Source organism: Malaclemys terrapin, chromosome 24 (genome assembly GCF_027887155.1).
Source record: "Malaclemys terrapin pileata isolate rMalTer1 chromosome 24, rMalTer1.hap1, whole genome shotgun sequence".
NCBI lineage: Eukaryota > Metazoa > Chordata > Testudines > Emydidae > Malaclemys > Malaclemys terrapin.
In genome coordinates this window covers 5,466,326-5,493,685 of record NC_071528.1, presented here as the reverse complement: position 1 = coordinate 5,493,685, position 27,360 = coordinate 5,466,326, and the positions used below count along the sequence as shown (strand labels likewise).

Below are 27,360 nucleotides of genomic sequence, written 5' to 3'. Positions count from 1 at the left end.
AGGGCCCCTGCCCCCTGGCCGCGCGGGGAGCTCCGCTCGCCCTCACTCCGGCCAGGGGCGGCGGAGGGAAGATGCCCAGGGCGGCTCTGCCGGGACACAGAGGCGGCCAGCGGCGGCCGGCTCTGGGGTAAGGGGCGCGGGGCCGTGCTGCGCGGGGGCATGAGGTGGGGGCCAGGTGAGGTCAGGGGTTAGTGGGGGGCTGAGGTGGGGACAGGAGGGGGTGGAGGGCCCGGGGGAGATGGAGATGGGGGGGGTCACTGCCGAGGCTGGGGGTCCTGTGGCGGCACTGGGGTGATCTGTGAGGGGCAGGGGCTGGTGTGTGGGTCACTGGTCTATGGGGTGGGGGAGGTCCGGGCTCGGCGGAGGGCGCTGGACCCACCGGGGCCCCGGTGCTCCCCCGCAGGTCACCCGCCCCCACCGCTCAGGAGGGGACTATATAGCTGAGCAGCGCGCGCGCTGCACGCGGTCTCTCTGGGCGGAGGGATACAGGGTGGTCTGGTCTCCCCCTCCCCAGGTTGGCGCCGAGGAGGCGGAGCAACGGCCACCGCGCGCGCCGAGCTGCTCGGGAGGGGGAGTAACGGCCGCCGCGCGCGCCGCTCAGGCGGGGGGTAGTAGCCCCAGCGACTCTCGGGGGGGAGGGAAGGAGAGTGGAACAGCCGAGGCGAGACAGGAGCAGTGAGGGGTTGCGGCACCGCTGGAGGGGGAGCGGAAAGAGAGAGGAACAGCGGCAGCCGCGTTTGGGGGGGAGGCGGGGTAGCAAGGGCCGCGGCGCCGCTTGGCGGGGGGCGGGGTGAACAGAGAGCGGAACAGCTGAGTCTCGGTTGGTAGGGGGAGGAGGTAAGCAAAGAAGAACAGCCGGTGGCGGAGGGGGCGACGCTGTGGTGGGCGGGTGACTGGAACAGCCGCCTGAGCCGGCGCCATCGCGGCGGGGGAAGGAGTGAGTAGCCGGAGCAGGGAAGAGCCGGCGCCGTCGCTGCCCGCGGAGGGAGGAGTGCGCGGCGGCCAGGAACAGCCGGTGGAACTAGCCTGGGAGCCGGCGGCGGCTGCTCAGTGATCACGGCGGAGCGAGGAGGGAGCGATCGCAGGCCGAGCCCCGGCGGAGATGGAGCGGAAGAGGTGGGAGTGCTCAGCCCTCCCGCAGGGATGGAAAAGGGAAGAAGTGACCAGAAAGTCGGGGCTCTCAGCCGGCAAGAGTGATGTCTATTACTATAGGTGAATGTGCCATGGGGGGGCCATGGGGGGCCGGGGGGCCGCCCGCCCTGCCGCAGCCATGCGTTACTCTAGGTGACTGTGCTATGGGGCCCGGGAGCTGCCCTCCGATTCTGTTGCAATGCGTGAAGGTACAGTAGGGGGTCTGGGGGGAACCCCTGCCCCGTCACATGTCTGTTACTATAGGTGCTGTAGGGCCTGAGGGGTACAGGGAGCCTGTCCTCCCTGGTCCACCTATATCTATTACTATAGGTGACTGTACTATGGAGGGTCTGGGGGGACCATGGGGTGGGAAGCATCTGCCCTACCAGCGATCTCTGTTACTATAAGTCAATGTGCTATGGGGTTGGGCACCCACCCTACCACGCTGTTCTAGGTAGCAGATGGCACGTTTTTATGTAGTAATAGACACCAGTGTGGCTGGGTGAGCAGCCCCCCAATACCCTTTTTCTGCACTGCTGTCTGTTACCTTAGGTAAATGTGCCACAGGGAGCCACGGGGTCCAGAGTAATAGCTTGCGATAGGTGCATGTGCTGTTAGAGCCCACTGACTTGGGAGGGTAGGGGAAGAAAGGCTGACCTACTAATGCCTGTCACTGTAGGGAACTGTGCCATGGAGGTGGATGCTGCATGAAGAATATGGGATCTTAAGGCGATGCTGATAGTGTTATCAGTTGCTATATGTAAATATGCTGTAGAGTGGTTGCAGAGTGGGCCATTGTGTCCGGGGAGGGGCTACATGGCCTGTCACAGTGATATCTATTTCTGTAGGCAAGCCTGTTATGGGATCTATGGGCAGCCGGGGGGGCATGTCAGAAACCATTTGCCCTGCTTCCGTGATGTCTGTTACTAAAGATGAATGTGCTATAGGGTCCTTGGGGGAAGGCCTCAACCTGCTCTGTTAGCATGGAATCTATTAATCTATTACCATCAGTGAATGTGCTGTTGGGGGAAGCATGTGGTATGGATGAGCTGTCCACTCTGCCAGAATCATGTATATTAATGTAGTTGTATGTGTCACATGTCTGTGGGTGGGACATAGTGCCCACAAGGAATTCACAAAAGGCAGTACCACTGCTCCCAGGACCTGCCAAACCTGCCAAGATGATGTCTGATCGTTGTAGTAGTAGAATAGCTGTGGGGAGGCAGGGAAGGTGTTGTGCAGAGCTGGAGGAGTGCAGCATGAGTTCACCTACTGCACTGAGCTGGCAGATAGGGATTTTGGCCCTGAAGGGTAAGGAGATGTACACCATCAACTTCTGCAAAATCATAGGTTTCAGTTTTAAAATCTAACCGTTATGGCTAAGGAGACCTTTCAAACTTAGACTGAGTATAAATCAATGCAATGTCATCTTCCTGAGTATATAGATTGAAAATGTCAGCCCTTCTATTGTTGCTCATAGTTTCTGCAAGAGAAAGAAAGACCTCTTTTTAGTAGTTTGAGTCTGCTGCTCAAAATGTGTGAGATATACCTACTAGTTCAGGAGCCTGAGGGCTGGGCCTACAAAATTAAAGCCATATACCATTTGTCTACAATGAATTTTCCAGATATGTCAATTTGCAAAAGATAGAAGGTATAATATGACTTTTATTATATAAATAATAAAATAACCAAACTTTTAGTTACTGTTGCATTCTGCATTACTAAGGCCAGGTCTATACTTCAAATTTAGGTCATCCTAACTGTTTCTTAGGGTTGTGGAAAAAAAATCGCACTGCTGACCTAACTCCCGGTCTAGACTTAGCTACTGCCTCTCAGAGAGTTGGATTAACTACAGCAATGGAAAAACCCCTTCCACCATTGTAGGAAGTGTCTACTTTATGGCGCTATAGCTGCAGCACTGTAGTACCTATAGTGCAAGGGTGGGCAAACTTTTTGGCCCGAGGACCACATCTGGGTATGGAAATTGTATGGCGAGCCATGGATGCTCACAAAATTAGGGGTTGGGGTGCGGGCGGGGGTGAGGGCTCTGGGGTGGGACCAGAAATGAGTTCAGGGTGCGGGAGGGTGCTCTGGACTGGGACCGAGGAGTTCGGGGGGTGGGAGGGGGATCAGGGCAGGGGGTTGGGGTGTGGGAGAGGCCCAGGGGTGCAGGCTCCGGGCAGTGCTTACCTCAAGCAGCTCCCAGAAGCAGCAGCATGTCCCCCCCCCCCCCCCCCCCCCCACTCCGGCTCCTATGCAAAGGCCGGCGCCAGGTGGCTCTGCACGCTGCTGTGTCCGCAGGTGCCACCCCTGCAGCTGCCATTGGCCATGGTTCCCAGCCAGCGGGAGCTGCGGGGGCAGCGCTTGGTGCAAGGGCAGCATGCAGAGCCCCCTGGTTGCCCCTATGCGTAAGAGCCAAAAGGGTGATGTGCTGCTGCTTCTGGGAGCCACGCGGAGTGGGGAAAGCTGACCTCACTCCCTGGCTGGAGCAGGGCAAGCCCCGGACCCCCTACCCTAGCAGGAGCTCGAGGGCCGGATTAAAACATCTGGAGGACCAGATGCAGCCCCCGGGCCGTAGTTTGCCCACCCCAGCTGTAGTGAGAGAGAGCCACGGGACTTGTCTGCCCTTGAAACACTACAGCGCTGCACTGCTATAGCACTTCAGTGTAGATAATTCCTGCTCCAGTGAAAAGTGTTCTCCCATCAGCATAGCTAGATTAACAGAAGAATTCTTCCTTTGACCTAGTGCTGCATATACGGGGGCTTAGGTCCACTTAACTATGTTGCTCAGGGGTGTGGATTTTTCACAGCCCTGGGCCTGAGCAACATAAGAGTGGCCATACTGGGTTAGACCAGTGGTCCGTCCAGCCCAGTAGCCTGTTTTCCGACAGTGGCCAATGCCTGGTACTTCAGAGGGAATGAACAGAACAGGCAATCATCAAATGATCCATCCCCTGTCATCCACGCCCAGCTTCTGGCAAACAGAGGCTAGGGACATTCAGAGCATGATGTTGTATCCCTGCCCATCCTGGCTAATAGTCATTGATGGAGCTGTTCTCCAGGAACTTACCTAGTTCTTTTTTGAATTCTGTAATAGTTTTGGCCTTCACAACATCCCCTTGCAAAGAGTTCCACAGGTTGACCATGCGTTGTGTGAAGAAGTACTTCCTTTTGTTTGTTTTAAACCTGCTGCCTATTCATTTCATTGGTTGACTCATAGTTCTTGTGTTATGTGAAGGAGTAAATAACATTTCCATATTCACTTTCTCCACACTAGTCAAGATTTTATAGACTTCTATCATATTCCCCCTTAGTCGTCTCTTTTCCTAGTTGAAAAGTCCCAGTCTCATTAATCTCTCCTCACATGGAAGCTGTTCCATAATCCTAATCAATTTTGTTGCCCTCTCTGTACCTTTTCCAATTCCAGTCTATCTTTTTTGAGATGGGGTGACCAGATTGTATGCAGTGTGCAAGATGTGGGCATATCATGGATTTATATAGAGGCATTATATTTTCTGTCTTAATATCTACTTGTTTCCTGAACACTCCGTTAGCTTTTTTGACTGCCGCTGTTAATTGAGTAACTGAGTCGATTTCATTTTCTAATGTAAACCAGCCCACAGTGTGGGGGAAAATACTCATGTCACTTTTAACACCTCTGCATTGTCTGACATTTGTTTAGCTGACAATTTGTGTGTTCACAAGATGTATATTGTATATATATAGTTCCAGTAATTGTTCATGGAAGTTAGAATTTCAATTGTGCACCAAAATGATTGGAATACAAGCTCTTCGTGCCATCATTAGACTTAAGAATTAACACTCAACTGATGTGAATGGTGGTGGCAGTTAGTACATCTCTGAAGTGCTCTTCACGATAAGAGGATTGTACAGTAGTTTTGTCTTTGGAAGGTTTTCTCTGTAATCGCGAGTTAGAAATTAACTCTTTACATAAAAGTTTCCCTTTTGCAGAAGGTGAATGTGTTTGTGTGGGGGGAGAGGGGTCAGAAAACTGCATTCCACTCTCCAGAGTAAGCCTGGGATTGGGTGTCTGACATTACTAGTCAAAGTCTGGTTGGAAATTAGGCTCTCCCCTAAGCATGTTTCATGGATGGAATTCTAGCAGCAACCTCCCACTTCCCAGCAGCCAGTTGTGTGGGGGCTGGGTTTCTCACCAGGGTGTGGCTTGTGACAGAGTAGTGACTTCAGAAAATAAAGGAACTGAGAGAGCAGCTGTGTCCACTTTTGTAAGAGCTCTTTTGGGGCCTAAATGGAGCAAAGTAATATTGAGAGCAGGGAATGGTTCACCTGCAAATGGTTTCAGGCACTGCCTGCAATTATAAAAGTCTCACTTTGGAGTCCAGGAAGAGAGAGAGTGATCAGTTTTGTTACGAGAGAGATTCCTCAGAAGCATTTCCTTTTAAGAGTTTTGTCTAGAAAGGCATTCCCCAAACAACTCTGTATCTGTCAGCCCCATAACATTCATTTATTTGGGGTTTCTTGCCTCCACAGTGCACCAACCAACATTCCTATAAACAAACACAAAAAATCAACCCAATGGGGGGATGGGGAGGAGGAGATATACTTTTGGTGTAATTCTTCTGAGAAATACCTCTCTAGGCAAAAACTCTGGTAGCCCTTCACTCCCAAAGTGAGGCTCTTATAATGTCACACGTGAACCATGCTCTCCAGCTATTCCACCGTAAATAGGTCTCACAAGAGCTCTTATAAAAGTGGACTTGGCTTCTTTAGTTCACGACCCTTCTATAGATCTGCCCCTCATCTTTTTTTAATTTATCTGTAGGCTAATGGATGTATGGTAACTTGTTAAAGCCTGGGTGAATGTGCCCTATGGGTTATTTGAGTGCAGGGGGTTCAAACTACATGAAGTCATTGGTCAGAATGAGGCCTGTTACTAACGAGCAGGGGGCACCCACTGCATGGATCTGCAAGCAAGAGTGCATTACAGTTTTACTGTAGGAGCTTGGCCATGTAGGGGGCGCCAGTGCACTGCGCAGAAGAGAAATGTCCATAGGAGAATAAAGAACAGGAGTACTTGTGGCACCTTAGAGACTCTCACATTTATTTGAGCATAAACTTTTGTGGGCTACAGCCCACTTCATCAGATACATCGAATGGAACATATAGTAAGGAGATCTATATACATACAGAACATAAGAGAATGTGTCATTAAATCCATGAGGGGCTGTGGGTATTCTCAGTAGTGAACTGGAAAAGGTTATACCTGTTACTATAGGTGAATGTCCTAGCATGAGGGGGAGGGGAGTTAACTACTACTGAACTGAGCTACTAGTGGTGTGCAGTTAGAGAAGGCAGCCCTGAGGGAGCATTAGGCATGGGAGGAATTGTGGAAGACAACCGTTGTACCCAGTTGTCTCTGTAGCCAGTGATAATATGTGTTAGGGACAGGGGAAGCTTGAGAATAGGGGTCACCCAGTACCCACTGTAATTTATGAGTCGTCTTACCAAATGAAATATACCTTCAGAGGTGGAGTGTGCTGGAAGGCAGAGATATAGGGGAGTACTGAGCAGCCACTTTTAGCTAGCAAGAGTGATGCCTACTACTAGGGATGAATGTGCCAGGGAGGTGGCATACAACACCCATTCTAGTGAGCTGAGTGCTCAGAACGTCGTGTTCACAAACATACAACTGCTGCAAGAGATAATGACTTTGACTGTATATACTAAAGAACTTGAATGCACAGTCTGAGGATGACAAGTTGTAATGCAGCAAGTGCAAGAGGAGGAAAGAAGCATTTTATGTATTGTAACATGCAGTGTAAATAAAATCATTTTTGTGGCTTTCTGTTTCTCAGGTCGGGGGTGTGTGAGAGGCTTTAGCAGATGCATTTGGTCACAATTTGCACCCAAGTTCCGGTCTCCCATTTCCTTAAAAAGCAGGCAAGCTGTGTCCTTTGCATTTCAATCAAGTTCTATGAATCTCTGTTTGGTACTGTATATGCTTAAAGGGGAAAGGAGGAGAGGAGGAAACTTGCTTAATAGGAGAGGTGGAAGGGAATGGATATGAGTTTGAGCTTGCAGTCAGTTCTCTTCTTAAGAATGTAATGAGAATGAAACAAAGGATGAGCTGCACATACAGAGCAGGCACCTGGCAGTTGCTGACCGTTGAATAGGCTGTGATGCATTCATTGTAATCTGCACCCAGAAAGTCTGTGAATAGCTAATGAGACTTTCTGTTTCTGGACAAATGCTGCCCTTTTTCTGTTTTTGTTAGTGCTGAGACAAGCCATGGAAGCAGATAATGTTATATACCTTTTGATGGACAAGCATAAAAAAATCATTTGTCCCTTTGCAATTCCTTTCTTTTTAGTAGTTGGTAAAGTGCCGAGAAGCCCATCTACAAATTAATGATCACAGTAATATGGCAAGTTACTTGCTGATACTGTAACTTTTTCAGGAAGAGATATTTCCAAACTTCTTAAAACGTCATATCAAAATGTGTATAATTGTTGCCCCTTTGTTTGGGATGCTTCCAATTTGTTTGGTTTCAAAAACATTAATGCTTGGAGAATCTTGAATTTTTTGGTGAGCTGCAAAGGGGAAGGGGGAAAACTATGCCTTTTGGTTGCTTTGTGATGACACACTTTGTAAAGATACAAGTTTTTTTTCTTTATAGATTCCATAAACACAGAATTACCACTTCTGAGTCTCATGCTTCCAGAGCAAGTCAAGTGGAAAACTCAACTAGTGCTTAGGGTTTTTTTTGACCCTCTGAGGTACCTGTAGGCTGTCTCAAGGGCTGTGTCCTACTGAGCATGCTCCAGCTACAAGAATCTCTGAGGCCTCCACCAGTTACTTTCTGATTGTGGTTAGTGAATGAGCTTCTCATTGGCTTCTAACTGTTACACTACTGGCTCTGATCTTTCAGTGGTCTTCAAGCAAGAAACTAGGTACAGTATCCTTTTTTTGTTTTCAAGTCATATAGTCAGAATAAAAGTTTTTTTTCAGCCCTTAGATGCCTTTTTAGCACTTTGAACCAAGCCCAATATCTTCACCTCTGGGGATTTGGCAAAGAGGCATCTTCAGAACTGTTTTAGGATGCTTTTATAGGCTACTTTCAGTTGTGAGTAGAAATTGCTTCACTCTTCAGGTTTCTACTTAGAATAAGTTGGAGCAGGTGCTAGGGATTGTGTCCTTGGCACAGGATATTGTTCAATACATCTGATGCATACTTGATTCTTTGGAGTCTCAGCCAGCCCCATAATACGTTCAGTTAGTCAGCTCTCTCGCTAACTTTGGTATTTTTGTTCCTCTCAGATCTCTTTAGCAGTAGCTTCTGATGGATAACACCAAATGAGGCTCTCGCCTCTATTGAAGTGGCAGGTTCCAGCGCAGGTGGTGCCAATTAGTGCCCCAGCTAAAAGTTTAGATGAGAGACTATCAAGCTCCATTATGGCTGGTGCAGGCACAAAGTCTAGTTTCAAACAGTACAAGGCCTTCAGTGCTAAAATCTGTTCTGGAACACCCCTTTTTAAGATGGGAAGATTACTTTTTCAAACATACTCAGCCTTTACTCTTCAAGCATGTTGGGATCAAGAAAACAAGCTGAAACTCCTTCCAGAGAAGTCAGTGTGCCGCAAGCAAGACCACTGGATCTGAGACTTTTGGTTCAAACTGGTCCTTCTGTAAGATTTGTGATATATTTGACTTGTGAACAATTGCCCCTATTGCTGAGAATTCTGATAAAAGCAGGGGGTTATGCTGCTGACTCTTCCATCTTTATTGTGGAGGCTGTCAGGCAGGAGAAAAAAAGGCTGGCTTATTTTCATTCCCATCAGTCAGATCCTAAAGATTGTAAGAGACATAGAGAGAAGAATTCAGGGTGGCTGACATTAAATTTCATGAGGCTATTTCACTTAAATTGACTTGGTTCTGCCTATGCCCAACACCAGAAGGGATATTCACTGTTTTGACATAGTCTAGTGTTTTCTTGCTTTGCATCTGACAGTTGAGAGCTTATGGAACCATGGGGGGAATGACCCTGCCAGAGATTCTCCACAGGTTGAGAGTTATCTGTTTTGACTTCATTGATGACTGCAAAGACTCTGTTCCAAGAGTCTTTGGGGTCAGCCTTGTTCCATCTGGACTGGGACAAAGGATGCCTCTTGTATTCTTGTTTTCATGAGTCTTTTGCGAGACTTCTAGACTGGTCATATTGGCTTTCTCACTCATGTTGGCCCTAGCTTTCCAGGGTTTTCAGGGGGTAGATCTGTTTATTCCATCTTGTTCTCTGTGGGATTTCTTTTACTCGTTGCCTTTTCTAGAGTCTGTGGGCTATGACTAGTTGGTCTGTTTTTGCTGCTTCTGTTAGTCATGTGACTGAGGTTCTCATTTCTTCAGATCCTTCTCCCTTAAAAGATGCAAGGAAATTAATTTCTCCACTGAGAAGGGGTTTTCCTCTTTGGTTGCCCTGAAAGAAGACCCTTGAGAGGATGATATTGATAAATAGAAGGTGTCTTTCCAATGTGAAGATGACTCTGTTTAGAGATCATTTTATTCCTGCATTGCTGGACTCCTACATTATTTGATCCTGACAAATATAGATTTTCAAGAGATGCTTAACCATTTAGTAGAAACCTTGGAGATCCCAAATTCTGTTAATTAAAATCTCAAATTAGCAAAAACGTTTGAGCCTTTTTGATAGCTTATAGTTGAGACAAAAAAGTAATAATGTTAGTGATTTAAAAAAACCCAAACCTTAAGATTTGTGATTTAGACCATCATCTGTTCCTCCTATTGTTAGAAAAACAGATAACTTGTTGTATGTGTCTCAAGTGGATGTATGAGTCTTTGCAGCCTCCATTACTGGACTCTTAGTTTCTGTAGCATACACCAGGTATAAGTCAGACAAACTAACTCCTCTTCTAAATAAAATAAGTCTTAATTTTTTGAAAAATGAGGCTGCTAGACATAGTCATCTGAAATTTTAGCATTTAGGGCATTTTTAAACGGCATAGTACCTAAGGTAGGTAGCTTTGGGATTGAGAATTACCACGCTCTCCTAGCAGACTTTTTTTTAATATGGGGCAAACTGTCATCCATTGCCAACTAGTCCAGTCGATTCATTTCTTCTTGGGAGCATGACTCTTTTTGAGTGCTGTATTACAGATAATAGCTACAGTTACCATTTGTCACGGAGTATTGGGGGACTCAGGGCCCTGCACCCCCGGCTTCCTGCGATTCACCATGACTCTCAGCCAGCCAGTAAAGCAGAAGGTTTATTTGGATGACAGGAATACAGTCCAAGACAGGTCTTGCAGGCACAGACAACAGGGCCCCCCTCAGTTCGGTCCATCTGGGGGTCCCAGGGCATCCCAGCCCACCCCCCTTTGGGAGCTTAGAGCAATCTCTGCCTCCCAGCCATCTCACCACCCAGCTTCCCAGACTCTGGCTTCAGCAACCCCTCCCACAGCCTTTGTTCAGTTTCCCGGGCCAAGGTATCACCTGGCCTTCAACCCCTTCCTGGGTTCTCATGTTACACACTCAGGTATGCGCCTTCGGGCAGACTCCCATCCCGCAATGCAGACTATCCCAGCCACACTCCCCTGTCAGCATTCACAGACCACAGTAAGAACAGTCCCAGTTCGTCACACCATTTGTTGACATGCCTGGCTTAAAATATTTTGCTAGTTGCATTGGAAAAAAGGGAAAAAAGCATCCCCGGAGATCTTGCATCATATTGGGTAATGGATGATCTCTGGGTATAGTGGCATTATGCAATTAGAAGTGGACTTCAAAACTTTTTGCCCATATGATAGATGTGTCCATGGTTGCTATCTTGAGATGGGAAGCCTATGGAGAGGAACTCCATACCCACAAAGCTTGGTGTCTCCATGAACAGTAGATGCAAATCAATGTTTTGAAGATGAGAATGGTCACGTACATGTGCAGGACTTTCATAGATCTGGGATTCCAAAAGATGGGCCTGGTAACTTGAGTCAGCTTGTTCCACAAAAATAAGGAGGCACTGGGTCATGACTCCTATGTTGGGAACCTCTGCAGATATGGAAGTGTGAGGTTCTGTCCCTGTTCCACAAGGTATTCATATTATACTTGGTAGGGAAAGAGAACATGATCATAGACTGAATCAGTCTGTTACAGATCCTCCTGAATAGATGAGAGAGTGGCAGACCAGAACGTAATACATTCAGGGGCACCAGAGGTAGGTAGCTGTCTTCACACTCAGCTGAACAAGAAGCTACCTGTTTTCATACCACTAAGAAAAGCGATGTTAACAAGAATGGTTTCTCCATCAATGGATTGTGCCTTTTCTCACCAATCTGTCTCGTGGAAATGGTCCTGACAAAGCTCAAGGGACTAAAGTTTGATTATCCTAATAGTCCCAAACAGGATGGCTTTCAACCCTGGATTCTGCAGAAATTGGTGCTAGTCATGTTCATCAACTGTCGACTGTTTCATCTGGATAGACTGTCAGTGTGTAGCCTATGGGACACGAGAAAGTTCAATATGCACATCAGTGTCTTGGAGTCTTGTGCACTGCGTCTAGCACTCAAGGCCATTCTTCTCCTTGGAGTGGTTCAATTTAAATGGACAAAAGTGCCTCAGGTTCTCCAGGAAAGCTGGGGTGTCATCTGATACAAAGGAGATTGGATAACCGCCACTGAAATCTGTTCTGCAAATGCCAACTTAGATTTTAGTGTAAGTGGAATCTTTCCAGGAATAACAGAAGAGTGTGAAGAGCTTTCAAGCGCTGAAGGTTTGGTCCAAATAGATCCAGGATTGAGTATACTGCCAGGCTAGTGGGAGAAGGTAAACTTGATACCTGGAGAATATGACAGAGATTTGTTTCTAGCACTGCTGATCTTTTTATTTCATAGAAATATGTGCATGAAAAAGTTACCTGCCCTTTATGAGCTGTAAACGTCCATGCTAGCATATTAACTTTGTTGCACGGAGTCTGAGCGATGTGGGGGTTGGGTGTTACTAGGCATGTAAATTGCCTGTATATGAGCCATGGTATGCAGTTGGTGACTCCATATGTGGTATTGTCCTCCACCTGGCTAGAGGGGAAACTAAGGTTTTGATTGCTGCTGGGGAATAAATGTGAGAAGTCTACTGAATGATGAGCTGTATGTATTTTTGTAATGGACAATGCTACATGGAAATGACTTTCTTTTCAAAACTTCTTGTTTCTCACACTTTTGCATTGGTATAGCTCTGTTGACTTCAGTGGGTTTACTTCTGATTTTTGCCATTATAATTGAGGCGAACCCAGCCCATTATTTAGTAACTCATTACAACCATAAGTTTGTTTTATATAAAAAACAAGAAAGCAGTTGGGCCAATGGATGCACACTTGCCTGGCTGTTGTCCATCACATAAAATCAAACATTTAAAAGTGCATCTTTAACGCAGTGTCTTTCAAAGTTTTGATTTGTTCTATTGTTAATTAAAATGAAAGGGTGGGTTTGGGTTTTTTTACTTTTTTCCCTATACAGAGTGTTAGCTTCTTATTTTCTTGGCTCCTAACCTGTTCCATAATACTTTATTGTGAAGATAAGAATCAAACCGAAATCAGAAGTTTATTATTAAAACTGTTTGAGTCACAAAGAAAAAAAAAGAATTGTGCTGTGAAGATCATGCTGCTGTTCTAATGTAACAGTTTCATGAAAACTAATACTTGGAAGCTGACATGCTTTTGCATGAACCAGTGGGTAATGAGTTGGAAGCAGAATGTTCAAGATCAGGTTTGGTCCTGGTATAATTTGGGTGCCTCCTGTAAACGTGAACTGAATTTGGCCATTGATGTGTAGAACAGGTTAACGTGTTCTTCCGCTCTCCCTTCCACAGTTAACTGTAAGAGGGAGAAGATGAGCCTACTAGGCCATATCCATGTAGAGTGAGGAGTGAGATACTCTTGGATGTCCAGTATCCTCTCTTCCTGTCACAAAGGAAATAATCTAGTGCTTTTATTTATTTATTTTTTGGGGTAGTGAAACTAACATTGGTATCAGCCAGAGCTCAGGAAGTTTAATTTCTCTCTCTGTTCCCTCTGTGCTTTTCTCAGCCCAAGTGGGAAGAAGTTCCGAAGCAAGCCTCAGCTGGCCCGTTACCTGGGGAGCTCCATGGACTTGAGCACTTTTGACTTTCGCACAGGCAAAATGCTGATGAGTAAGATGAATAAGAACCGACAGAGGATGCGCTATGACTGTTCTAACCAAGCCAAAGTAAGAATAAGTTACAGTGCAAGTTTTCCCCTCTCCATCTGTTTGAGTTTTTGGTGTATTACCGTTGGGTTTGGGATATTGTTTTGAGAACTTCACACACAGATTTAGCCTTTGAATTAATGCTTGTATGTGGGAGTTGTATGAGACAGATGTCATGATATCTGGGTACTAGACATACTTGTAGGTAGATCTGGTCTAATTAAAACTGATTCACAAATATTTTCATTAATAAGAGTGGTGAGTTTGACTTTGCTATGGCAAAAATGTTTTTTTTTTCTTTTGTTTTGTTTTGAATCTTTAGGGTAAACCTGACTTAAACACCGCACTCCCTGTCAGACAGACAGCCTCAATCTTCAAGCAGCCTGTCACTAAGATCACAAATCATCCCAGCAACAAAGTGAAGAGTGATCCCCAGAAAGCTGTGGATCAGCCCCGCCAGGTGAGGTTTGCAGTGTGGCAGCTTCGTTCCCAAAGCTAAGAAAGCTTCATGTGTGTTAATCATTGAGGGGCATAAATATAACCCTCCTATAGAACAGTGGGTAAATGTACACTGGCACTGTGTTGTATTTGAAATGCTGGCAGGAACTTCAGTGTCATGGAACCTGTTACAAGTTGCTTACTTCCTAACCCTGTTAAAAGCATTCCATTATATAGTGTAGACGTGACTTTAACTGTGTTTTATAACTGGGCTGCAGCCTTTGTCAGATCTTAAGCTTCATCATGGTTAAAGTGGTCCGGTGGTCTGCCCTACATATTGGAACAATGTTTAACCAGTTTTAGGGACAACTGTATTGTAATTAGATCCTGTGTCATGTATTTTATAGTCTAGATAGGGCCAAAATTCTGAAGGCTCACACTCTTCTAGTACAGATCACTATCTGGTGTCTGTTGCACATGGCAGAGATTGCAGCCCCCTCCTCTTCCCTCCCCCCCAGCCTCTCTTTGTGACTTTGGTGTCTCAGGACCATTTAACTCCCCTAAGGTTAGAAATTCAGTCATCTCCTAGAATACTTGGTCATCACCTGAATGCCAGTATTAACAGCCAAATCCAAGTTGTAGTTTCACTTACGATACTGTGTATTTGCAAACTAGAGGAGACATACAAAGGAACTCCATCTCCTCTAGCCGATGCGACAAAAAACTGTGGGGGGGGGGGGGGTCATTATGTAATGTTAGAGGTGGATAGTCAGGCATTCTCATTTCTTTCCTGTTCCATGGAATTGGCAGCCTGTCCCCTCAGCAGCGCTTCATTGAGTCCTTTGCTGTAGTAAGTCCATCTGTTTAGTTCTCTAGAAACTAGGTGCTCAGTCTCATTATCAAGTTCAGACACTGCCAATTGTCCATACACATTACATACAACTGCAAAAGTGGGTATATTACACCATATGGTATTCAAAGGATAATCAATAAAAAAAAATCAAAATTTATTTATTTATTTTTCAAATTTCCTTCTGCACGGTTGAGGAATTTCAAAATCTTTTCTATTTAACCTCACAAGTATCATCTTGAAGTAAGAAGTATGATGCATTTAAAAGAAATTCTGCCCTCAATGGGTGTTTTTAAGTAAGATGATGGGTGTGTTTTCCATGTCCACGCTGTTGACTCTAACCATATTTTACACTGGTCTGTTCTGATCCACTTCATTTCTCTTTGTATTTTTATAACAGCATTGTCCAGAAGACCTATAAAGGTGGTTTTGAGACTACCTGCATTTGTCCGATTTACTATCTCGTACCCAACTAAACATGAGAGTGCTGGTGCAAGCTCATTATCATTGTGGATCTTTCTATTCACACTCTACCTTATCAATCTCTAGCCCTCTGCTCTACTACATATCCAGCAATCCTTGCTAGCGCTAGATCAAAGTTTCCTAATGCTTTACCCATAGCATTTTCTCCATTCTAGCTTTGTTCAGGCTACCCTTAGTCTTCATTCTAATTTTGGAAATAATGCCCAGGCCTCTTAAAGGGTTATAAAGCCAGATATTTGACTTGAAAATTATGAACTAGAAATTGCCTCCTGTGATTTGCTCTGCTACTTAGAAGCTGAGAGCATTATTGTGAAAGGTCAAGGAGAAGTAATTTAGACTGTGTCACAGTTTGGATCGTCTTGTGGTATGAGGTGGGTGGAAGACTTGTGGATTTGTATGGTCCTTGGCTGGCTACATGCCATGTTGTAGTTCCCTAAAGCCTAGATGAAATAACTGTTCGGCAGCAAAAAGCAAGCGTAGTCAGGCAAATTGCTATAGTCCTGTAGCTATCCACTGATAGATGTCTCTGGATTGTGATTTGAACATGGACCCAACTGTAATATTGCCTCTTCTTACCAGATAGATTGGGCGATGCCTTCTGTAACTGAAAAGCTTTGTTCCAAAAGCAACTTTTGCTGATGTATCTGTTGATTAAAGTATTGCAGTCATTTTATTTAGTCTTTATGCTGGCTATGACTTGAATCGCTCTACCCTCTTTCTTTAAAAGTAACCTCTGAAGCAAAGCTGGGGAAGAATTCTCTGGAATCTGCTAAAGAGCAGATTGGTGAGTCAGCCAAAAGGAATACTGCCCCATACCATTTGCACTTAAATGAGGTGATGCCAGTATTAGCTTACTATCTTAGTGGCAAAGAAGATTGGAAATAGCAGAATTGAGGCAAGGGGGCCACTTTTTTTAAAGCCAGTAAATCAATACAGAAATATTGTATTTGTTCTTCCACCCTTGGAGCTGTTTAATTGATTAACTGATGGTAATGCAAACTATTCCCTCCCTGCAGACACATCTGGGCCCCTCTTATAGTATCGCCAGACATATCCACTCCAGTTCTCAGCTCCATAGTGTGCCATGGCAGGCAGGTGTTTTGTTGTGTTGTCAAGTATGTTTCTATGTTGTTTTGCATGAATGAATAAATGTTTCCTTTGTTAGCTCTTCTGGGAGAAGAAACTAAGTGGACTGAACGCCTTTGACATTGCAGAAGAGCTGGTGAAAACAATGGACCTTCCAAAGGGTTTACAAGGTAATTAGATCAAGCTTTAAACTATAGGCCTAGCACTGTTGTATTCGCTATATTTTGAAGATAATGTGGGCTTAACCCACTTGCTGTCAGGTGTTTAGCACTCTGTGGGCAAGTCCCAACTTCAGAAAGAACTGCCTATGACTGGGGTCAGGCTTAAATTCAGTGTACTTAGCCCTGAGGGGCACTGAGGGACAGTAGGAGAAAGTGACATGTCACTCAACAGCATCTCTTGTACTCAAGTTAATTAAGGAACTCTTTTGATAGGTCCCGAAGGAAGTTTCAGCCAGCCATCCTTGTGGGAGGATAGCTGTAATGGAGTGACAGTCCTCAGGGCTTAGACTGGGATGTGTAGGACACCTGGGAAAAAGAAGAAAATGAGTGTACCATTTTAAAATATAAAGGAATTGCTATGCCATTGCGTCAGCAGGATCTGTTTAATGTGGGATGCGTAGAACAAATGTGCTGACTTTTATTGAAGTATCAGTGCACAGCTCTGCCACTTATAAAATAAAGAATGTAGCAGCCTGTATTATTTTTAGTTATTGCTGTTAAGTTGGTGGAAATGACAGAATTTTTCTCGCTTTAGGGGTTGGACCTGGTTGCACAGATGAAACTCTCCTGTCTGCTATAGCTAGTGCCTTGCACACTAGCACTATGCCCATCACTGGACAGCTCTCTGCAGCTGTGGAGAAGAACCCCGGAGTTTGGCTAAACACCTCACAGCCGCTCTGCAAAGCATTTATGGTGACGGATGAAGATATTAGGTATTAACAAGAAATGTCACTGGTTCTTTGCTTTTGGAATGGATTTTGGGCGTACAACAGTTAATGCCCTTTTTATCAAAGCTAAGTTTATACCTGATAGAAGAGTATGGCTCAATGGGTTTATTTGATTGCTTTAAACTAGTGTGTCAAGGTATTAACTTGATTTCACAGGAAACGAGAGAAAAGAACATTAGCTCTGGCTATTGTGTTTGGACTAGGTTAATTTTACCTCGTCCAGCTTTTGAGGAAAGAAATACTTGGTCACCCTGGTAGAGGATGACACTGCAGATTTCTGCTCTTCTCTAGGCACCTACTACTTTTAATCACCAAAGAACAGGCCCAAGGAAGCTTTGAGCAGAGCCATCACGTCTACTAACTTTCATGCTCCGAGATAATCATGCTGTGTGAAAGTGGTGTGTGCTATGTAAGTCATGACCAAAACATTGACTCTGAACTCCAGCTACATACTACTCAGAAAAAATGCTTCCCTGTTTGCATGGCAGTAGCAATCCTTACAGCAGTACTGTAGATTTATAGCAGATCTTCCTAGGCAGCAGCTGCCTCTGGTGGGGAAGGGTGTGCATGTGTGCAAATTACCCTTTTTGTATTTCGGCAGAACAATATTTTCATTGGAGTAAGATTTTTCTCAAATTTTAAAAACCGTCAGTTGCCTACTTTCTCTTTCTTTTCTTGACCTTTTGTATAAATGTAACAGTGTCCCCGAAGAAGTCATCTGCAGTTATTGAAGGGACCTCTGATTCTAAAAGCTTTGACTGCTTGAGCTAAAGGACCGGGTCCATTAGCTCAAAAATAGTAGACACGTAAACTGTTGTTGTTGTTTGTTGTTTAGCTACTAGAGGGGGATAAAGAGCCCCATTAGCATGTTAATATGGGTTACACAAGCCCTGGTAAGATGAATTTGGATCTTTTCCCATTGGATCAGAGAGAAGTGTGATTCCCTCCAGAACTCCTTCAAGTGCAGATCTTTCAGTTTCGGAAACTGAAAGCCTGTATTAAAGAAGGAAACAGTTCAAATTAATATAGAGCTAGGTGCAATCCCATTTTCCTGAAAATACCATCTCTCAGGGTTCTCACTCATAGGCCTAGCTCCTTAGTATGAGACTGATAATAACTAGCAGGACTTTCCTAGCCCTGAAGATTTCTGACCCTTCTGTGTAGCACTAGTAGAGTAGAAGGTGATGCAGGCCCCCTGGTGGTGAGAACTATCTGCTGGGGATTCCCATCCAATAGGGCAGAGGTGGGCAAACTATGGCCTGTGGGCCACATCCAGCCCGCGGGACCCTCCTGGCCTGGGAGACTAGCCCCCGGCCCCTCACCCGCTGTTCTCCCTCCCCCGCAGCCTCAGCTCACTGCGCCGCTGGCACAGTGCTCTGGGCGGCGAGCTCCTGGCGCAGCACAGCTGCAGAGCCCGGCCTGACCCGGTGCTCTGTGCTGCGTAGTGGCGACGGCATGGCTGGCTCCAGCCGGGCAGCGCAGCTGTAGCACCGCCAGCCACCGGTGCTCCAGACAGCGCGGTAAGGGGGCAGGGAGCGCGGGGGTGTGTGTGTGGGGCGTTGGATAGAGGGCAGGGGAGTTTGGGGTGCTGGTCAGGGCGGGGGTGTGGATAGGGGTCGGGGCGGTCACAGGGCGGGGAACAGGGGGGTTGAATGGGGGCAGGGATCCCGAGGGGGCAATCAGGAATGAGAGGAGGGGTTGGATGGGGTGGTGGGGGGCAGTCAAGGGCAGGAGATTCCGGGAGCAGTCGGGGGACAGGGAGAAGGGGTGGTTGGATGGGGCAGGGGTCCTGGGGGGGGCTGTCAGGGAACAGGGGGGTTGGATGGGGCAGGAGTCCCTGGGGGGGGAGGGGGGAGCGATGGGGGGTGCGGACCAGGCCACGACTCCCTCCCCTAACCGGCCCTCCATACAATTTCCAAAACCCGATGCGGCCCTCGGGCCAAAAAATTTGCCCGCCCCTGCAGTAGGGAATGGCTCTGTTTTGAACCAGCTGAAGAAAAAGGTGTGGGAAACTCCTTGCACATCAGCTCAGTCTCAAAGGCAGAAAAAAAAATTACATCCTCTCAGCAGAGGTCCCCAAAATGTGGGGCGTGCCCTAGGGGGCATGGAGGAATGTTTGGAGGGAGGCACAGCTGGAGGCCCAGGCCGGGGCCCAGTCCAGTCCCCATGGGGGCAAGGAGGGAGTGCCACCCAGTTCTGTTCCTGGGCCTGGCCCCCCCTGTGCCTGGGGGCAGGCGCAAACAGGGATAAAGGGGGGCATGAGGTAAGAAGTTTGGGGACTACTGTCCCAAAGGAATGTTTCTGGCTGTCTCTTCCACCCTCTCCGTGGAAGATTGGTGTTGGAAGAGGGCCATGTCCAGTAGGAAGCTTCTCTTTACCTATAATGCTGCACCCCAGATTCCTGAGCTACAGCATTGAAATTCATTTGGACGGAGGCTACAGCCCTTTGCATTGTAGACTACCAAGCTTTCATGGCAAAAACTCAGGTGGAGCTGTGGAAGAACACCTCCACTCTGGGCAGTTTTCTTACTCAAGAAAAATGCCATAAGATAAAAAGCTAGTTCATAAGGGTGTAGAACTGACCTGACATCATGTTTGAGTGACTTTGGGGAAGGGTCTTTGGAGTGGGCTGCTGCCTCAGAATATAGGATGACTGTATGCTTGCTCGGTTGTGGATAACCGGTTTCTGTAGAAGGTCCTTTGAAAGTCTGAAAACCTGACCTACACAAGAGAATAACCTGTTTGGTGAGCAGATGGAGGCTTCTTTGCAGAGGGCAAAGAGGACAAGGACCACTTGATATTCTCTTGGGCCTGTCTCACACCCTAGGTCCTTTATAGCAGGGGGTTGGGACCCCTCAGGGGGTCATGAGGTTATTACGTAGGGGGTCGTGAGCTGTCAGCCTTCACCCCCAAGCCCCGCTTTGCCTCCAGCATTTATAATGGTGTTAAATTAAAAACACCTTTTTATATATTTATTAGGGGGGTCGCACTCAGAGGCTTGCTGTGTGAAAAGGGTCACCAGGACAAAAGTTTGAGAACCACTGCTTTATAGGAAAGAATGGAAAGACTCCTACCTCAAAAACCATCTTTCACATAAGTTCAATGGAATAGCCCTCTTCCTCAGTATCAGAAGTTGAAGGGTCTTCAGTCCCCTTTTAGTGCTCTAAAAACGGAAAGATTTTTGCAAGGGTTCAGAGTGTTTAGCAAGCCTGCTATTGACAGTAGACTGCCAGGAATTTGCTGCCAGAGGCAGAGTGGGAGCTATTTTACCATCTAAAGTCATTAGTCACTTTAGGTGTACAGGTCCTGAACATTGTTGCTGGGGGCCACGAGATCAGGTTTTCAGAAAACACTCCATTGCCCATTACAAAAATTGTCTCAAGCTGTTCAATATTTGGAAGAGCTGCTGTAGGAAAGCCAATTCCTCTTGGCAGAGGGTCATCAAGCCCATTCCAGTAGACAAAAGAGAGAGAAGGATATATTCTAGATGTTGATAGTCAAAAAGGTAGCTGGGCTCAGTCCTGTCCTATATCTTGGGGAACTGAATCAATAACTGGTCAAAGAAAAGTTGTAGACGGTTAGTCAGGGAGCCATTATGCCTCTTCTAGAGGGAGTTGAGGGTGGTCCTCTAGCACTAAGGACCATCAGAGATTTGAGATATAAATAAAAAGTGATTCTGGTGCAATCAGGCTACCATGTTTTACATCCACCAGCAGGGAAGTGCTGGGTCATGCCTCCTCTGTCAGTAAGTTCTTCATGTGAGAGAGTAGGTTGTATTCCACAAGATGTTCCTAGTTATGTACTTGATAAGGAAGGAGAACATAATTGCAGGCTAGTTGATTCCTGGTATTTTCCTCCAGTGGAACACTAAAGCTGGATCTCTTTTGCCACTTAGATAAAAAGCCTTCTCTGTATGGCACTAAGAGAAAATTACATCAGCAAGGGATGATTTCTCCAACCACTGAGGAAGGAAACCTGCTCCTTTTGGCTGGACAATAGAACAACAATGTATTATTCTAGCATATCAGGGAGAGAGCACCTAGCTTGGGATAGAGAGAGGTCCCATCTTGTACATTTGCAGAGCTGCCAGCTGGTCTTTGGTGCACACTTTTTCCCAGCACTATGCTTCTAGAGCTAACATAGCCTTTAGTGATGCTCTTCTATGGTCCCTATTGAATTCTTCTCAGCATCCTCCTCATTCATTGGGGTACTGCTCAGGAACTTCCTGACATGGAACATCCACAGGGACAGTAACTCGAGAGGTTACTCATCTTGTACAGTAACTGGAGTTTTTGAGGTGTTTTGTCCCGATGGATGCTCTGCAATCTGCCATCCTTCCCCTCTGCTCCAGAGTCATTCTCTCTCGACTTCATAGTTGAGAAGGAACTGGAGCAGCAACAGGTCTGTCCTTCCCTATGTACCCTTCTGCTGGAGCACAAGGATGTGTAGGGTGTAACCATGGACTTACAAATACTGCTGACGGAATCTCCGATCCGGCGTGCACATCCTGATGTGGAGCACCTATAGGAGAAAACCATCTCCAAATTCTCCAGTTACTGTACAAGGTAAGTTAACCTCTCCTTTCTATACTGTTGGCATTGGCTTTGCTATTTCTACTTGTTGCAACTTTGCAGTCCTTTTTTTCTTTTGGGGACATGTCTCAAGCTTCTTGCTCTCCAAGAGGTGAGACTGCTGCATAGAATGGTATCTGCAGAAAAGAGAAAATTACTTGCCTTGTAATTCTGCTTCATTGATGATATCGTACAGGATTCTCATTCATCTGCCTATCTCCTCAGAATGTGGAGGTTACTTTTCTCTTGAGTTGCCTTTTTCTGGAGTGTATTTTCGATCTGATGTTTTCTTGCTCATTCCAATGAACTGACTGGAACATTCTGAAGGCAGCATTTGTACTCTGGAGGGCTGGAACATGCTGACTAGTAGGGACGGCTTTGTACTATTCTGATGCCTTAGAGTCAAATCTTTAATAGGGAAGTTCTGCCAGGTTCAGGCCCAAGGGACTAAAAACTAGGAGTGAGAGATCCTACAAGATCTTTATAGAAGAAGAATTGTACGATAAATAGTTAGCCTTTGTTTGGCAGCCATGGACAGTGACAGATGTGGTTTAAGTGAGTGAAATGTAATTCTTCTCCACAACTCAAGCTTCTGACCTGTACTTAAATACTGGCTGCAGTGACTGACTAGTATGTCTGACTGGCCTCTTGTTTCCTTGTAAGTTACACTGAAAAGCAGAAGAAATTGCTTTTTCCTCTCTATGCCCTGCTGTTATTAAATTCCTCTTCTGGCCATCCTCAACTGTTCACTCCATGCACTTTGGTTTGTACTCATGTCCATTATATGTATGGCTACAAAAATAGTGGGACAAGCACCTTTTTTTATTCAACAAGTTTGAGGATTAAATTGTCCTTGTCTAAGACACTTTTAAAATTGTCCCTAGGCTGGCTGATGTGCTTCTCTTGCCCAATAGAGGAAAGTTAAACTCATGCAAGCCTGTTGTGTGCTGAAGAGTCAAGGAAACATTAGATTCTGGGTCTGACTTCCATTTGCAAGAATACCTCAGGTTCATTATGCTGAGCTCTGGCATTGTCCTACTGCCTCTTCTCTGATGTTTGTGGCTAATGAGTACATATCCTTTCTGAGGAATGGCTCTGGATCTGGATTCAGTTGTTTGTGTACAAGGGGATGTGTGTCAAGTTATGTTGTCTTAGGTCTGATGAGCCAAAGAGTTAAAATCCTTTGGGTGTTTACTTCATTGCTTGCTGTATTGTAAAATGAAGATGCCAAATACCTCAGTTGTTGGATTTTTGCAAAGTAAGGCAGTTACAGAATATAAATTGTGATGACTCTTTATACCTGGAATATAATCAACCATTCCTCTTCTTTCAAAAGTCACTGTCAGTTATTACTGCTTCTTCCCCATCTCACATTTCTCCTCAGAGGGCCTTAACATCCTTTTCTGTCTGGTAAACTTCTGTACTTCTCTTCATCTAATACATGCAGGGAAGTAATTAACGTGGCGCATCCAGTTCACATTTTGTGTACCTGCATCCTCCATTGGCACAGGGTTGGGAATAGTTAACTGCTGGTGCACCACACAAATAGAAATTTGATTGACCCATTGTTTGATATCTGCAATGAACTAAATTGGGTGATGTTCTCCAGCAAACATTGTAAGGTAGGTCCGATTTCTGCCGTTAATCTGTTTAGTGTCCTAATTGTATTCCAACCTCTAACTTGAGAAGTTCAGCTGCCAAGTGATTATGCTACCTAGTGTGCATGTCTGCTGCATTGAAGAAATAATTGATGTGGCTCCTGGATAAATCTGTGCAGATATATATGAGAGAGAGAGAGTGAGTGTGGGTAAAATTAGCAAATGCCAGAATTAAGGTTACCTTTGAAAGCTTAATTGAACCTCGTGTGCATATGGATTGTGCTGAGGCAGACACTTGGTATGCCAAATTTCAGCCCAAATGTTTGCCAACTGAAAACAGGGTCATATTATGGGAAGCGTTAGACAAACTTGGTGTTGCTACCAGCTCCACCTAAAATGTATGTAAACATGATGTGATATTTTAAAATACTCTGTTTTTGTAGCATCCTACATCACCCTTCTGCAGCCTCACAGCTGAGGGATTTGCACTCCTTCCCTTGAATTTGGCAGCTGTGAAAAGTAATACAAGTATTCATTTTTTTCCTGTTAGGAAGCAGGAGGAGCTTGTGCAGCAGGTGCGGAAGAGGCTGGAGGAAGCACTGATGGCTGACATGCTCGCCCATGTGGAGGAAATAGCAAGGGATGGGGAAGCTCCTTCAGAGAAGGAAGGAGGTGATGAAGAAGGGGAGGAGGAAGAGGAGGAACAAGACCATGACCAGGAGATGGAGAATGTATAGTCCAGGTAATGGTAACTCTGACTCTTACCTCCTTTCTCACCTTTCAGTTTGAACTGAATAGAACTGTAGTGAGGAAGAAAATGTATCCAAAGGGAATCTTAAAATTGGCACTAAATCCTTCTCCAGTATGCACACTAAAGGGGGTAGGAGCTTCTTTTAACATACGTAGGTTTAGTGTGGATCTTCGAGCTGTTGTTTAGTTTTTAAACCTTATCTCACAGGCTCAATTCGACACGCATGGTGATGGTGACCTGGAAGTTGTGGCGGGGAGGGGTGGGGTTGATGTTAATGTGAAAGTAATTTGGGGGGCTTAATTCTAAATTGACAGGAGTCTCTGTCATAACACCATCACAACTGAGATTAACCCCCTTTGGACGTTCTTAGCAGAGAAGCTAGGTGGTCCCTCTAGGCCAGGAGTGAGATACTTTGGTGGAGACATTATATATGGAGTGAGCTTGCATTGTTACTGACTATTCTGTACCTATTCTTTGGATCAAATAGAGGATTTTGTTCTCCCAGCTTGTCACTTGGTACTTATCACATGTGCTTAGTACACAACCAAGAGATGTGGGTGCATTTTGAAGGAATACTATTTATTCCATAATCATCTGTTTTAACTAATATTAATTTTAAAAAAATCAAGCAGTGGTTTTATCTTCAACTCTTAATGTGGTGCCAACCCAAGATACTTCATGGATCTTCATTTAGTGTATGATATGCACTGCAATACCCAAACACAATAAGCCATGTTATGGAAAGAAAGCTGACGTTATTTGTGTTCTCTTGACGTATTGCTTTGTTACAAGCCTAGTCAGGAGCCATATGTTAAATTTATGCACTGAGACAAAAACAGCACTCAATGACTATTTAATGTTTGATCATTTTAAGTTATATCCCAGGAAAAGCAACCAGTAATCTGTCACTGAAATGAGATAGACTGTCGACTTGTGAGCTTCTTAGGCAAGAAATAAAAACTTAGAGGGAGACGAGCCTTAAAATGAACAAGAGAAAAAAGAAAAAGCCCCCCTTGGAGGCAGTGACAGTTGCATTTGAGTGCCATGTAGGATCAGGAGTGACCTTTGTTTTTCCATACTGGGAGGCTAATCATTATGATGGGACTTGTGTGGCCTATGGAAGATGCTGTCTTATATTTGGGCTCCCTCCTCTTCCTTGTGTTGCCACTTGGATTAACTGTAGCCTTATTTGAACACTCCATACCTTTCGGTCCTTTCTGGTGAAACACTCCAGCAACAGCAGCCAGCCAGATAAGATAACAGACTACCATGGTGAAAAGCTGGGGCTAAAGAGGCAGTCGTGTTGAAGATCTAGATGAGACCTCACCCTGATCCTTAAAGAGACCACTTACTACAAAAATGTAAAAATCCCTGATGATTTACCAAGTGTTTCTCTCTGCTTCTTTCTTCCAGGGAGTTCCATCTAAGAATTCCTAGTCTAAACCCTATCAGCAGGGTCAGCACAACTATTTACAAAGCCAAGAGTGTCTGCAGACTAAATTGCACCAACCATCCAACTGTACCTTTTGAGCATGTTCGATGTCCACTTCAGGAAAAAGTTGAGAAGCTGATTGCTCATTAATTGCTGGGTATTTTTGAAGATGAACTTAACTAAACTACACTTCCCCCTCCTTTTCTAAAGGGCCAGGGGAATACAAAAGTGTGAAGGGGAATAAAGGCATGCAAAAGTGGGGGGAGAGCTAAAACTTGAAACCAAATTCCCTCTTATTCATGGGTCAATGATACAATGGGGTCAAATTTTTCCAGACTTTTCTATCTTAGTACTTTTTAACAGTGACCTAGAGAAACAATTTTTTTCTCTCACCTGACACACACGGAGGGCAAGAGAGATGCTCTTTCACTCCTTGGCCACTTTGCTGTAGGCTACCAGTTTGTACCAGACTGTATGTTGTAGATTGTCATTCCATATGTAAATTCAGGTCACTGAATTTCATTTTCCTCTTAAGACCAGATAGGACTTGATGAGTAGTCCTAGGAGATGAAAAGTTGGTGCCTCTTCCACTTCAGGCTGCGATGAGCTTGGAAAGTTACACTCTATTAATCAATTTTGTATCAGTGACAACTATATAATTTCTATAATTAGTTCCAACACCACATTGAATGCTTTAGTTGCCAATACTTGGCATGGAAGCCTGTGTGTGTCCAAACATAGCTCATTAAGAGTTTCAGAGCTAAGTATATCAGTGTGTAGTAAGAATATTCAACTTTTGGTGTAAGTCTGGTTGGAGACACCTTTGCAGCTAAAAATAGAAGGTACAGTATGGCTCATTTCTGGCCAACAATGGGGAAAATTTCCTCCTCTTTTCTGGTGCCAAGCACTCCAATCTCTGTTTTAGTATGTGTGGAGTGAAGGGAGTCCATTTCCATAGATTTGTCTATACATCTGCACGTGAAAGCAGTAATGTTCTGACCTCTTTTAAAACAAGAAAGGCAAAAGTTTTTGACTTTTCTATAATTAATATCTAAAAATGAACCTAATGCTTTTTATTGAGCATTGACTCTTTCTTACTTGCATGTGCAGTGGAGTGACCAGCATTCTTTGTCCAACAGTGAAATGATGTGAAACCTGCCTTAATGTGTTCATAAGTTTTTTGGCTTCACCATGGGTACCTTGAATTATTCCTCAGTCTCTTCTTGTGCAAGTAGTGAGGGAAACTAGTGATGGATGAAAATTAATCATCCGGGAGGGATGAAGTGAGGAGATAGTGAAGATCTGAGTTTATAGATTGAAGAAAATATCCACTTGATTGCAAATTCTTTTTGTCTTAGGGTATCCATGCATAATTTATGCCTGGAAGTGTCCGCTGAGAATATATAAAAGACGGATTCAAATATTGCACCTCTAACCAGTTGTATGAGTTGCTGGTATCCCAAAATTTGGGACAGAAGTAGCTCCCCAGAGCCTCTGTCGAATAGGAATGTTTAGCAATAACAGTGAGGACCCAGGGGCATTTCCTGGAAAGTAATGACCACCTTTGGGAGTAGTTCTACACAAGCCACTGGGTTGGTTAAGAAATATCCCATGTCAAAGTGACTGCTCTATTAACCCTTTCCTTTAAAAAAAATTCCACAGGATTGTTGCTCATTTGGAGTACTACAAGAAGGCTGGATTTGTATTTTACTGCTGCTGTACTAGGCATTGCTTTGGCAATGGTACAGCTGCCAGTTAGAATTGTTTTCATTTTTAAACAGTCTGTTATGTTTATTATTCTGTAAACCTGTCCTCCTGTAACTCATTGTGTTCAATTAAATGTTTCTTGCAGAAAGAAGAAC

At 45.1% G+C, this 27,360-nt stretch overlaps 1 protein-coding gene across 3 annotated transcripts; it reads left to right on the top strand.

Moving 5' to 3' along the window:
* Window positions 1-27,360, top strand: MBD3 (methyl-CpG binding domain protein 3). Of its 3 annotated transcripts, none has more exons than XM_054013607.1 (7): window positions 1-127; window positions 13,202-13,361; window positions 13,663-13,800; window positions 16,277-16,367; window positions 16,954-17,131; window positions 23,866-24,057; window positions 25,480-27,360. In XM_054013607.1, exons 1-6 carry the CDS (start codon window positions 72-74, stop codon window positions 24,050-24,052), a joined length of 810 nt encoding a protein of 269 aa, XP_053869582.1. In that variant the 5' UTR covers window positions 1-71; the 3' UTR covers window positions 24,053-24,057; window positions 25,480-27,360. The 3 variants fall into 3 exon arrangements, with proteins under 3 accessions (XP_053869582.1, XP_053869581.1, XP_053869583.1); XM_054013606.1 differs by lacking the exon at window positions 1-127 and adding an exon at window positions 557-1,212; XM_054013608.1 differs by lacking the exon at window positions 1-127 and adding an exon at window positions 561-1,116.

Coding starts and splice junctions, on each gene's coding strand:
- MBD3 (XM_054013606.1), top strand. CDS start 1,103: ATGGAGCGGAAGAGGTGGGAGTGCTCAGCCCTCCCGCAGGGATGGAAA. Junction 13,362..13,662: donor ACTGTTCTAACCAAGCCAAA/GTAAGAATAAGT, acceptor TTGAATCTTTAG/GGTAAACCTGACTTAAACAC. Junction 17,132..23,865: donor GTGACGGATGAAGATATTAG/GTATTAACAAGA, acceptor TTTTCCTGTTAG/GAAGCAGGAGGAGCTTGTGC.